The 13,120-nt window shown below is 45.4% G+C and overlaps 1 protein-coding gene across 3 annotated transcripts in view; it reads right to left on the bottom strand.

Moving 5' to 3' along the window:
* Positions 1–13,120, bottom strand: part of SEC16A (SEC16 homolog A, endoplasmic reticulum export factor) — a 149,766-nt gene that overhangs the window by 57,266 nt on the left and 79,380 nt on the right. For all 3 annotated transcript variants that reach the window (XM_068249127.1, XM_068249125.1, XM_068249124.1), the window contains exons 18-21: positions 12,600–12,713; positions 6,640–6,844; positions 3,342–3,569; positions 293–378 (exon numbers count right to left, since the gene is read on the bottom strand). In XM_068249127.1, coding sequence (XP_068105228.1) covers positions 293–378; positions 3,342–3,569; positions 6,640–6,844; positions 12,600–12,713 — 633 coding nt within the window. The remainder of the gene's footprint in view (positions 1–292; positions 379–3,341; positions 3,570–6,639; positions 6,845–12,599; positions 12,714–13,120) is intronic.

The raw sequence follows: 13,120 nt of genomic DNA on the forward strand, positions 1-13,120 counted from the left end.
GACAGAATGATGCAAAAAAAACAACAAACAAAAAAAAAGCCTATAACTGAAAATAAAAATATGATGCTCTTATCTTTGCTACTGATGTTCTATTTGTTATCCGTACTACACATACAATGCATTATACTGGAAGTTTTCTTTTTCCTCTTCAGGTTTGCTGTGAAGTATGATCACGAGCAGCCAATCACACTTCACAATCCACCTTGTGCTTCTGGATGACTTCTCTCCCAGGGTCAGTGAGGCAAGAGAAATCAGTCATCTGTAACAATGGCGGACACAGGAAGTGACTCACCATTTTAGCCATCTCTCCGTAGAAGTCGAATCCGGAGTCGTGAAAGGCGGTCCTGGTTGGGGAACTCTGCGGGGGTCTCAGCGTTGCTGCGGAATGAACGAGACACGGTGAGACGCACAGAAGACGTGTGACCCAAGACAGACATCCCAGTGTGAAACGCCCCTGTGCACCCAGAGCGGAATAATTTACCAGGCAAACCTAGGCAGGTGCCCGGGGCGTACTGGGCGTCAAGGGGCTCACATGCCACCATCAACTGTATACACATCACCATGGCAGCAGGGACATGAGCCCTCTGCTGAGCATGCGCACTGTCCCAGTTTGAAACATATTGTATGGCTCTCAAGGAAATATATTTTAAAATATGTGGCATATTGGACTCTCTCAGCCAAAAAGGCTCCTGACCCCTGGGATAGTGGGAGGAATTTATACAGTACGGAAGTTCCGAGCAAAATAATAAAAAAAAAAAATCTACTTACATGAGACTCCTCCAGCCCCAGGCAGCCAATATGTCCCTTGCCAGAGCTCTACTTCCAGCAGGTGTCCCGCGGGGTTTCCTCCTCGCCAGGTCAGCATCTTCTGCGCCTGCATGGCTCGCGATCATGCTCATGTGCTCTGGAGTGTTCTGTGCAGCAGTTCTGTGCCTGCGCAGAACACTCCAGACCATGTGAGCGTGACCACAAGTGATGCGGGTGCGCACTTGCAAAGCAGACGCCGGTCGGCATCTGCAAACGAGGGGACCCCGGGGCGGAACTGCGGCGAAGGACATATCGGCTGCCAGGGGCTGGAGGAAGCCCTGGGTAAGTAGAGCTTTTTTTGTTTTTGCCTCCTCGCACCTGTCCTTTAACCATTTATGCCTCCAGGACGTAGTACCTACAACCAGGAGGCCACGTGCGCGTCCGCGCGCTCCCGTGGCCGATCGCACGCGTGCTTCTGGCCCGCGGTTCGTTAGCCAGGCAATCAGTGAATCGGGCTATGGTGCCCGATCACTGATTCCTCTCCCACGCTGAAAAAGCGACAGCTTCTCTCGGAAGCTACGCTTTTTCTGAAGCTATGTCCCTCTAAGCGTACATTGTACGCTTAGAGTGACGTCATGTAAACAAACTCAAGATTGCCATCTTGTGGCCAAAAAGTAAAACTACACGTAAAAGTAAAAAAACATTACAATACACAAATATTATCCCCAACTAAAACACTATTTATATCCCACCCTCCCAAAAATGCCCACATAAAATGTTTAATAAAAAAAAAAAAAACATTACTATAAAGAAAAAAAACAAAAACAAATATTTACCTAAGGGTCTAAACTTTTTAAATATCTATGTAAAGATGAAATATTTCTCTCTATTTTTTTTTTATAAGCTTGTAAATAGTGATGGATGCAAAACGGAAAAAATGCTCTTTTATTTCCAAATAAAATATTGTCGCGATACATTGTGATAGGGACATAATTTAAACGGTGAAATAACCATGACAAATGGGCAAATACAATACGTGGGTTTTAATTATGGAGGCATGTTTTATTTTAAAACTATAATGGCCGAAAACTGACAAATAATGGATTTTTTCATTTTTTTTCTTATTCTTACTGTTAAAATGCATTTACAGTAAGGTAGCTCTTAGCAAAATGTACCCCCCAAAGAAAGCCTAATTGGTGGCGGAAAAAACAAGATATAGATCAGTTCATTGTGATAAGTAGTGATAAAGTTATAGGCTAATGAATGGGAGGTGAACATTGCTCGGATGTATAAAGTGAAAACGACTGAAGGCTGAACTGGTTAAGCAATGTAAATTATATATTTTACAAGCTTTAAAACAAGGGCCTAACCCTTGGACTGCTGTGGACATCTATATATGTTGTGACTACCCCCTACAGCGGACGTCTATAGCTGTTTTTGTGCCCCTGCATTCCCGTGCCGCGGACGTCTAATAGGCGATTAGTACAAAGTTTTGGCTCAGCGCCAAATTTCTACTTTACTGAAATATGCAAATAAGTCTAAGATGATGCAGAATTATGCAAATATTGCAAATTTGTGCAGCTTGACCAATCACAATCGCTTTCACTGCAAGATTTAATTAATCCATTTTACAATAGATTTTCATGATTAGCATGATACTGTAATATAATAATTAGCATAATTTTTAACTATCTCAAATGTATTTACATCTCGCATCCCCACTGACTAGGGTGGCCCTAATAGTTCTACTACACTAAAAGGACACCTGAAGTGAGAGTGATATGGAGGCTGCCATTTTTATTTCCTTTTAAACAATGCACATTGCCTGGCTGTGCTGCTGATCCTCTGCCTCTAATACGTTTAGCCACAGCCCCTGAACAAGCATGCAGCAGATCCGGTGCTCTGACTGAAGTGTGACTGGATTAGCTGTATGCTTGTTTCATGTGTGTGTTTCAGACACTACTGCAGCCAAAGAGATCAGCAGGACTGACAAGCAACTGGTATTGTTTAAGAGGAAATAAATATGGCAGCCTCCATATCGCTATTCCTTCAGGTGTGCTTTAAAAGGGAACCAGAGACGAAGCACCCTCGTGTATTTCACCATATATATCAGTGGGAACATTAGAGAAAACACTTACCCTGCTCTCTGTTTCATCCTTCACTGCTCAGCCTGCTTGTTATCAGCCCTGATAAAATCCCCCACTGAGCATTCAGTCTGGCTCTGCTCAGGAATCATTATAGCGGAGTCTGTCTTCTCTGATGTCTTTTCAAGCCCAAGCCTGCCCCCTGCTGGCTCTGCTATGACTCCGCTATAATGATTCCTGAGCAAAGCCAGACTGAATGCTCAGTCGGGGATTTTATCAGGGCTGATAACAAGCAGGCTGAGCAGTGAAGGATGAAGCAGACAGCAGGGTAGGTGTTTTCTCTAATGTTCCCACTGATATATATGGTAAAATACATGAGGGTGCTTCTTCTCTGGTTCACTTTAAACTACATTTAGACCAAACGACCTGCAGGACGGGGAAGTAAGAAGCCAGAATACATAGAAGGAGTTACAGAAGACCAGTGTACATGAAGCAGGTCTGAGGACTCACGCGGCTCCTGGCTCCATTGCTCCTGCGGTGTGAATTCGGTGGGCTGCGGAGGGGAGGGCACTGGCTCCGCAGCAGCCGGAGGGTAAGTGGGCACTGGTTCGCTGCTGAAGCCCCCATATCCTGCTGCCGGGGGCGAGAGGCTGGGCGGGGGCAGGAAGGCCGGCTGTGTGGGAGGGTACTGCGGCTCGGTGACCGAGGGCGGCTGGTACATGGCCGTGTGTTCCGGACCTGGAAATACAGAAATAAAGGTTCATAGTATTTACCCTCAGGAAGGTATAGCAAGCTTATCAAAACGTTATTACAAATAAGCCCCTTTCTCGGCACTCCATCGGCACAGGAGGAGAGGTCTGTGATCGCCACTAGAACCATTAGGTGAGCAGCGCTGCCGATTCTCATAGGTACACACGGGGCACAGGAGGACCCGGGGAAGGGGGCAGCCACTCCCCAATGCTCCGCCCCCCGCAGATGTCCAGTGCCCACGCAGCCACTCACTGATACTCTGGTCCACCGCAGACAGCCTGTGCTCGCGCAGCCACTCACCGATGCTCCGGCTCCGGTTCACTTCTGGAATTTCAGACTTTAAAGTCTGAAAACCACTGCGCCTATGTTGCCATGTCCTCGCTCCCGCTGATGTCACCAGGAGCATACTGTGCAGACACAGACCATACTGGGCCTGCGCAGTATGCTCCTGGTGACATCAGCGGGCTCGAGGACACGGCAACGCAGGCGCAGTGGTTTTCAGACTTTAAAGGGAACCTTAACTGAGAGGGACTAGTTGCCTGGCAGTCATGCTGATCTCTCTGGCTGCAGTAGTGGCTGAATCACACCTGAAACAAGCATGCAGCTAATCCAGTTTGACTCCAGTCAGAGCACCTGATCTGCATGCTTGTTGAGGGGCTGTGGCTAAAAGTATTAGAGCCACAGGATCAACAGGAGAGTCAGGCAACTAGTATTTTAAAAGGAAAAATCCATATCCTTCTCAGTTTAGGTTCCCTTTGAAGTCTGAAATTCCAGAAGTGAACCGGAGGCGGGGCCAGAGCATTGGGGAGTGGCTGCGCGGGCACAGGATGTCTGTGGGGGACCATTAGAAGCCCCGGGTAACTTCAACTCATTTTCCCCCAACCCCCTGCAGTGTCCCTTTAAAAGAGCAAAAGGGTAGCGTTTAGCGCTGTTTTGCGCGGGTGATTTTTTTTCAACAATCTCTTTAAAGAGAACCCGAGGTGGGTTTGAAGAATATTATCTGCATACAGAGGCTGGATCTGCCTATACAGCCCAGCCTCTGTTGCTATCCCAAACCCCCCTAAGGTCCCCCTGCACTCTGCAATCCCTCATAAATCACAGCCACACTGCTGACAAACAGCTTGTCAGAGCTGGCTGTGTTTATCTCTATAGTGTCAGTCTGCTGCTCTCCCCGCCTCCTGCAGAACTCCAGTCCCCGCCTGCATCCCTTCCCACCCTGCTGATTGGAGGGAAGGGACAGGGGCAGGGACCGGAGCTATGCAGGAGGCGGGGGAGCAGCTGAGACTGACACTACAGATGTAAACACAGCCTCACAGCACGGCTGTGATTTATGAGGGATTGCAGAGTGCAGGGGGACCTTAGTGGGGTTTGGGATAGCAACAGAGGCTGGGCTGTATAGGCAGATCCAGCCTCTGTATGCAGATAACATTCTTGAAACACACCTCAGGTTCTCTTTAAGGTGGCCACACACGATACAATAAAATGATCCGATTTTACGGCCATTCGATAAAAATGATCGGATCGCCCAGCTTTTTTTTTTTTTCATTCGACTGAAAAATCCGATCGGATTTCCATTTTTTTTCGATTTTTATCGAACTGGAATGCCAGATATTTTTCTTCAATCTTTCTAAAGATTGTATGGTGTGTGCTCGATTGTCAATCTATTAATATACACACCCTAGCAATTTTCTCTGAATTTCTAATCATTTTTATCATAATTGGGGACAAAATTGAACATACGTGTGTGATACATTGGTCATATTTTTAGGTTATGTTACAGTCAGAAACATTTATTGCAATTCTTAAATTGAACAGATATTTTAAAAATTGTATGGTGTGTGGCCACGTTAATACGTCATAACATAAAGCAATCCTATTGAAGAGGGTAAAAATGAAAACATTAAACCTCACTACACATTCCCTTTAACTGACAACGATGAACATAACTTATACAGCATACGCTATAAACATCTTAAAGGTGGCCACACATGATGCAATGAAGCATTCAATTATCGCATTTTTCCTATAAAAACGATCGGTTGCATAGAAAACTTTTACTATGAAGCAGAAAATTCTTATCAAAGTTTCAGTGAAATTGAAGGTGTAGGATAAAGGGTACATTTCTTGACTTGTAGATCTGAGCAATTTTTTGGGAATTTATTTTTTTTTACGTCAACAATGAAAAAAATTAGCAAAGTAATCAAACACACATGGGATACATTGGTCAGGTGTTTCAAACGATAAGCTGCCCACTGACGGTACAATTTCCGGCGAAAAATATGCGAGAGCGATCAGATAAATGCAATAGTGTTGGCAGAAAATAAATCTTGATGTTCTAAGGGCCCTTTTCCACTAGCAATCGCAATCACAAATCACAAACGCCAGCGATTGTGATTTTTCATTAATTCTGTTATGCGATTGCGATTTGCGATTTTCATTGCATTATTGTAAAAATCGCTCCAGAAAGCGATTGCGATTTGTGATTTGCAATTTCCAAATCGAATCACTGTAGTGGAAAATACTTCTCGTGATTTCTATGATAAAGTAACAACCCTGGCGATTTAAAAATCACTAGCGATTTGCGATTTTGCGATTCAGCAATCGCAATCGCTCTAGTGGAAAAGGGCCCTAAATCAATGTGTGAACGATTCTAAAGGTGGCCATACATGGTACAATTTTTTCATACAATCTTACCATTTCTATGTAGTATAAGGGTAAATTAAGTGAATATACTGAAAGGATAATTTAGGCAGTTCCCTTATATTACATAGAAATGGTAAGATTGTATGAAAAAATTGTACCATGTATGGCCATCATAATGGTGATCATTCAATAGTTTAGTCAATTGGAAAAACTTTCTTTTATAATCGGTTGCGATAGAAAGAAAGTACTGAGTGGTTTGTTGATGGTGATATAATCGATTTAATGGTATACAATTGAACCGTTAGTGGGCACGTTTACAATCAACTAGAAAAATCGTTTGATTCTCGAATCGGAAAAAGTATTAAAAAAATTGCATCACATGTGGCCAACTTTACGTAGAATGGCCTTTCCTTACCTGGTAGTGCCAGCTGCACTCCCTGCACAGGTGGCATCATATTGGGCATCAGGTTGGCTAGTAAGGGATTGTCTGTACTGGTGGGAGGAGCCTGAGGCGGGATCATGCCATCCGACTGGCTGACGTGGTCGTGTTCGGAGCTCGGGGTGCTGCAGGTGTACTGCTGGGGCGTGGTCCTGCCCGTGTGGTACAACACAGTGCCTTGCTGCAAACACAGAGCGAGAGGTCAGCCATGCTTGTCTGCATTCCGCTGATTTCCTATGTTGCTGTCACTCACAGTAGGTAGCAAATAGCTGACATATCGGACAGGTTTTAAGCTAGTCCACCTCCTCATGGAGGATTCTCAGTATTACAAAAGCACTTCCTGGAAAGGATCTAAACAAAGATGCCAGCCAGCCTCCCTACTTCTTTGTACACCATTTTGGTAGTTATACTTAGCAACTGACTACTGCAACGCCCTTCTGTCAGGTCTCCCTATGACCCAAACAGCCCCACTGCAGTCCATCATGCGGCAGCCAGAATTATCCTCTCCTCCCATCGCTCCACCACGGCAGATCCCCTCCTAGAATCCCTGACCTACAAATCTGTCTACAAAACCTGTCCAACCTACATTTCCGATCTTATGGTGCCTATACACGGTACAATAGAAATGTTAGTTTTTCGCGTTTATTCGAGCAAAACTATCAAATGTGTCAAAAATAATCTTTTTTTACTCAAGAAAAATGAATGATTACCGTATATACTCGCATATAAGCCCCAACTTTTCCATGAAAAACCAGGGAAAAATGATTGACCCCCATATAAGCCGGGGGTAGGAAATGCTGGATTGGTGCAGCCCCCCAGTGTGTCCCAGTATAGCTAGTATAGTGCCCAGTAAGGGTAGGTAGTGCCCCAGTATAGCTAGTATAGTGCCCAGTTTAGCCAGTATAGTGCCCAGTATAGGTAGGTAGTGCCCCAGTATAGCTAGTATATAGTGCCCAGTATAGCTAGTATAGTGCCCCAGTATAGCTAGTATAGTGCCCCAGTATAGCTAGTATAGTGCCCCAGTTTAGCTAGTAAAGTGCCCAGTTTAGCTAGTAAAGTGCCCAGTATAGCTAGTATAGTGCCCCAGTATAGGTAGGTAGTGCCCCAGTATAGTGCCCCAGTATAGCTAGTATAGTGCCCAGTTTAGCTAGTAAAGTGCCCAGTTTAGCTAGTGTAATTCCCAGTATAGCTAGTATAGTGCCCCAGTATAGGTAGGTAGTGCCCCAGTATAGGTAGGTAGTGCCCCAGTATAGCTAGTAAAGTGCCCAGTATAGCTAGTAAAGTGCCCAGTTTAGCTGGTATAGTACCCAGTGTAGTGGCCAGTATAGTGCCCTGCTCGCCCCCCTCCCGCCGCCGCTGCTGCTGCTATTACCTGCAGCGGCTTCCTCTTCCCCGCTCTGCGCTCTCATGCCCGTATGAAGAGATCACAGCAGCGCGCTCGGCGCTGCTGCTGTGACGATGCAGGGGGCAGGAAAGAGTGGTTCCCCTGGTAACGGCGATACAGATCGTCGCTACAGGGAGCCGCGCTCTTTCCTGCCCCCTGCATCGTCACAGCAGCAGCGCCGGGCGCGCTGCTGTGATCTCTTCATACGGGCATGAGAGCGCAGAGCGGGGAAGAGGAAGCCGCTGCAGGTAATAGCAGCGGCGGCGGGAGGGGGTAGCGGGGGCCGCGGACCACGGACCACCAGGGAAGACTCGCATACAAGCCGACCCCCCAACTTTTGACCACCTTTTTGGGGGTCAAAAATTCGGCTTGTATGCGAGTATATACGGTAGCCCTTTTTTCAATAGAATCCCAATCGGACATGTTGGAAAAATCTTTATATTCGATCTAATGGAATAATCAAACTAAATTATCTAATCAAATAAAAATTGAAGAAATTTTACTTGTTTGGGCACCGTTACTGAGAGGTACACACCTAACCGTTCACTCCGCTCCTCCAATGAACTTCGCCTGACCGCCCCCCACATCACCCAGTCCCATGCACGCCTCCAGGACTTCTCAAAAGCTGCTCCAACACTATGGAACTCCCTACCTCCACCATTAGGGTTTCCCTCTCCTTCAACCTTTTCAAGAAGGGCCTCAAAACTCACCTTTTCACTCTAGCCTACTACCCCTCACAAGTGCTCTAAACCTACAGCTGAACTCTGGTCCCCTACCGTTCGTGTCCTTACCTCTCCCTCTAGATTGTAAGCCTTTGGGCAGGGTCCTCCTCCTTTTGTGTCCTACCTGATCATGCACTTCCATTACTGTGCACCCATGCTATGCATCTGAGTGAACCTAACTTGCCTAATCTCCATGCTCCATCCAGTGACTAAGCATTACCTTGTACTCATACTGTGCTGTGTGATCTCCATGCTCCATCCAGTGACTAAGCATTACCTTGTACTCATACTGTGCTGTGTGATCTCCATGCTCCCATCCAGTGACTAAGCATTACCTTGTACTCATACTGTGCTGTGTGATCTCCATGCTGCATCCAGTGACTAAGCATTACCTTGTACTCATACTGTGCTGTGTGATCTCCATGCTCCCATCCAGTGACTGACTAAGCATTGCCTTATACTCATACTGTGCTGTGTGATCTCCATGCTCCATCCAGTGACTAAGCGTTACCTTGTACTCATACTGTGCTGTGTGATCTCCATGCTCCATCCAGTGACTAAGCATTACCATGTACTCATACTGTCCTGTGTGATCTCCATGCTCCCATCCAGTGACTAAGAATTACCTTGTACTCATACTGTGCTGTGTGATCTCCATGCTCCATCCAGTGACTAAGCATTGCCTTGTACTCATACTGTGCTGTGTGATCTCCATGCTCCATCCAGTGACTAAGCATTACCTTGTACTCATACTGTGCTGTGTGATCTCCATGCTCCCATCCAGTGACTAAGCATTACCTTGTACTCATACTGTGCTGTGTGATCTCCATGCTCCATCCAGTGACTAAGCATTATCTTGTACTCATACTGTGCTGTGTGATCTCCATGCTCCCATCCAGTGACTAAGCATTACCTGGTACTCATACTGTGCTGTGTGATCTCCATGCTCCATCCAGTGACTAAGCATTACCTTATACTCATACTGTGCTGTGTGATCTCCATGCTCCATCCAGTGACTAAGCATTACCTGGTACTCATACTGTGCTGTGTGAACTCCATGCTCCATCCAGTGACTAAGCATTACCTGGTACTCATACTGTGCTGTGTAATCTCCATGCTCCCCTCCAGTGACTAAGCATTACCTTGTACTCATACTGTGCTGTGTGATCTCCATGCTCCATCCAGTGACTAAGCATTACCTTGTACTCATACTGTGCTGTGTGATCTCCATGCTCCATCCAGTGGCTAAGCATTACCTTGTACTCATACTGTGCTGTGTGATCTCCATGCTCCCATCCAGTGACTAAGCATTACCTGGTACTCATACTGTGCTGTGTGATCTCCATGCTCCATCCAGTGACTGACTAAGCATTGCCTTGTACGCATACTGTGCTGTGTGATCTCCATGCTCCCCTCCAGTGACTAAGCATTACCTTGTACTCATACTGTGCTGTGTGATCTCCATGCTCCATCCAGTGACTAAGCATTACCTTGTACTCATACTGTGCTGTGTGATCTCCATGCTCCAGCCAGTGACTAAGCATTACCTTGTACTCATACTGTGCTGTGTGATCTCCATGCTCCCATCCAGTGACTAAGCATTACCTTGTACTCATACTGTGCTGTGTGATCTCCATGCTCCCATCCAGTGACTAAGCATTACCTTGTACTCATACTGTGCTGTGTGATCTCCATGCTCCCATCCAGTGACTAAGCATTACCTTGTACTCATACTGTGTTGTGTGATCTCCATGCTCCCATCCAGTGACTAAGAATTACCTTGTACTCATACTGTGCTGTGTGATCTCCATGCTCCATCCAGTGACTAAGCATTACCTTGTACTCATACTGTGCTGTGTGATCTCCATGCTCCCATCCAGTGACTAAGAATTACCTTGTACTCATACTGTGCTGTGTGATCTCCATGCTCCCCTCCAGTGACTAAGCATTACCTTGTACTCATACTGTGCTGTGTGATCTCCATGCTCCATCCAGTGACTAAGCATTACCTTGTACTCATACTGCGCTGTGTGATCTCCATGCTCCCCTCCAGTGACTAAGCATTACCTTGTACTCATACTGTGCTGTGTGATCTCCATGCTCCATCCAGTGACTAAGCATTACCTGGTACTCATACTGTGCTGCGTGATCTCCATGCTCCATCCAGTGACTAAGCATTACCTTGTACTCATACTGTGCGATCTCCATGCTCCATCCAGTGACTAAGCATTACCTTGTACTCATACTGTGCTGCGTGATCTCCATGCTCCCATCCAGTGACTAAGCATTACCTTGTACTCATACTGTGCTGTGTGATCTCCATGCTCCATCCAGTGACTAAGCATTACATTGTACTCATACTGTGCTGTGTGATCTCCATGCTCCATCCAGTGACTAAGCATTACCTTGTACTCATACTGCGCTGTGTGATCTCCATGCTCCATCCAGTGACTAAGCGTTACCTTGTACTCATACTGTGCTGTGTGATCTCCATGCTCCATCCAGTGACTAAGCATTACCTTGTACTCATACTGTGCTGTGTGATCTCCATGCTCCATCCAGTGACTAAGCATTACCTTGTACTCATACTGTGCTGTGTGATCTCCATGCTCCCATCCAGTGACTAAGTATTACCTTGTACTCATACTGTGCTGTGTGATCTCCATGCTCCATCCAGTGACTAAGCATTATCTTGTACTCATACTGTGCTGTGTGATCTCCATGCTCCCATCCAGTGACTAAGCATTACCTTGTACTCATACTGTGCTGTGTGATCTCCATGCTCCCATCCAGTGACTAAGCATTACCTGGTACTCATACTGTGCTGTGTGATCTCCATGCTCCATCCAGTGACTAAGCATTACCTTATACTCATACTGTGCTGTGTGATCTCCATGCTCCACCCAGTGACTAAGCATTACCTGGTACTCATACTGTGCTGTGTGAACTCCATGCTCCATCCAGTGACTAAGCATTACCTGGTACTCATACTGTGCTGTGTAATCTCCATGCTCCCCTCCAGTGACTAAGCATTACCTTGTACTCATACTGTGCTGTGTGATCTCCATGCTCCATCCAGTGACTAAGCATTACATTGTACTCATACTGTGATGTGTGATCTCCATGCTCCATCCAGTGACTAAGCATTACCTTGTACTCATACTGCGCTGTGTGATCTCCACGCTCCATCCAGTGACTAAGCATTATCTTGTACTCATACTGTGCTGTGTGATCTGGACTTTCTTGTATTCCTGTATTGTCATATTGCTGTATGTCACCCCTAAATATTGTCTGTAACCTAAATTAATGTCCAGCACTGCATAATATGTTGGTGCTTTATAAATACAATAAATAAATAATAAACGGTAAGTGCATTTGTAAATTAAGAAATACCTGAAAAATCCCCCATGAGAAAACAGACCAGTCCAAAACCAGACAGATCTGTTAGATTTTCACTGCCTACTCTAAATTACTGTAACATAGGATCAAAAGTAATCTGTAATGCATCTTACATGTACATTATATATGTATGTATTTTACATTTTCAAATGTTTCACGATAAGTTGTCTATAATGTTCAGAGCATTGAAAAGTAGAGATAAATGAGATGCTAATAATTTCTGTTTGCATGCAAATTTAATGCAAATGGTATGCAGCCTGGAACTGGGCCAATAAATGTATTTCCTGGTGATTTTGATTGGTCGGTTCAAAACAGCAAACAATTTGCATTTGAGGCAGAGTTTTTGACCCTCGTTATCCACCTCTCTGAATTCATTTCTGCTACGCTGAGCGATTATTCTTGCTATATACAGAGGTAGGGGCGCCTCGTACCTTCATCTGCATATCCAGGTGCCGGAGTCGTAATAGCCATGGCGGCTCGATGAACAATTCCTGCTCCGGTTTCTCCTTCAACTGAGGGTCAAAAAACCTGAGATGTGAGGACACCTGGTGGAGAGAGAGGGGAGAGTTCAGGATGGAGAGTAAAACTTTATACAGTATAGACATGACCTGTATTATCACTAAAGGGGCCCATACACTGGTCGATTTTAGCCATCGATCGATTCTTTCAAATCAGCCGATCGATCCGAAATCGATTCTATCGAATCAGCCGATCGATCGATTTGTGGCTGATTTCAATAGATTTGATCTGACTGGATGGAAAATCTAATATTGGCCATACACTGATAGATTTGCAGCAGATTCAACCATCAGATAGATTCCTGTCAGATGCCTGTCAGGTCGAATCTGACAGGAACCTATCTGATGTGTGCCACACAAAAGATTTCCAATAGATTTCAGAATGAGATCTATTGGAAATCGATCTAAATGCATTATTGGACCATTAGATCCAA

The sequence above is a fragment of the Hyperolius riggenbachi genome, chromosome 8 (assembly GCF_040937935.1).
Source record: "Hyperolius riggenbachi isolate aHypRig1 chromosome 8, aHypRig1.pri, whole genome shotgun sequence".
NCBI lineage: Eukaryota > Metazoa > Chordata > Amphibia > Anura > Hyperoliidae > Hyperolius > Hyperolius riggenbachi.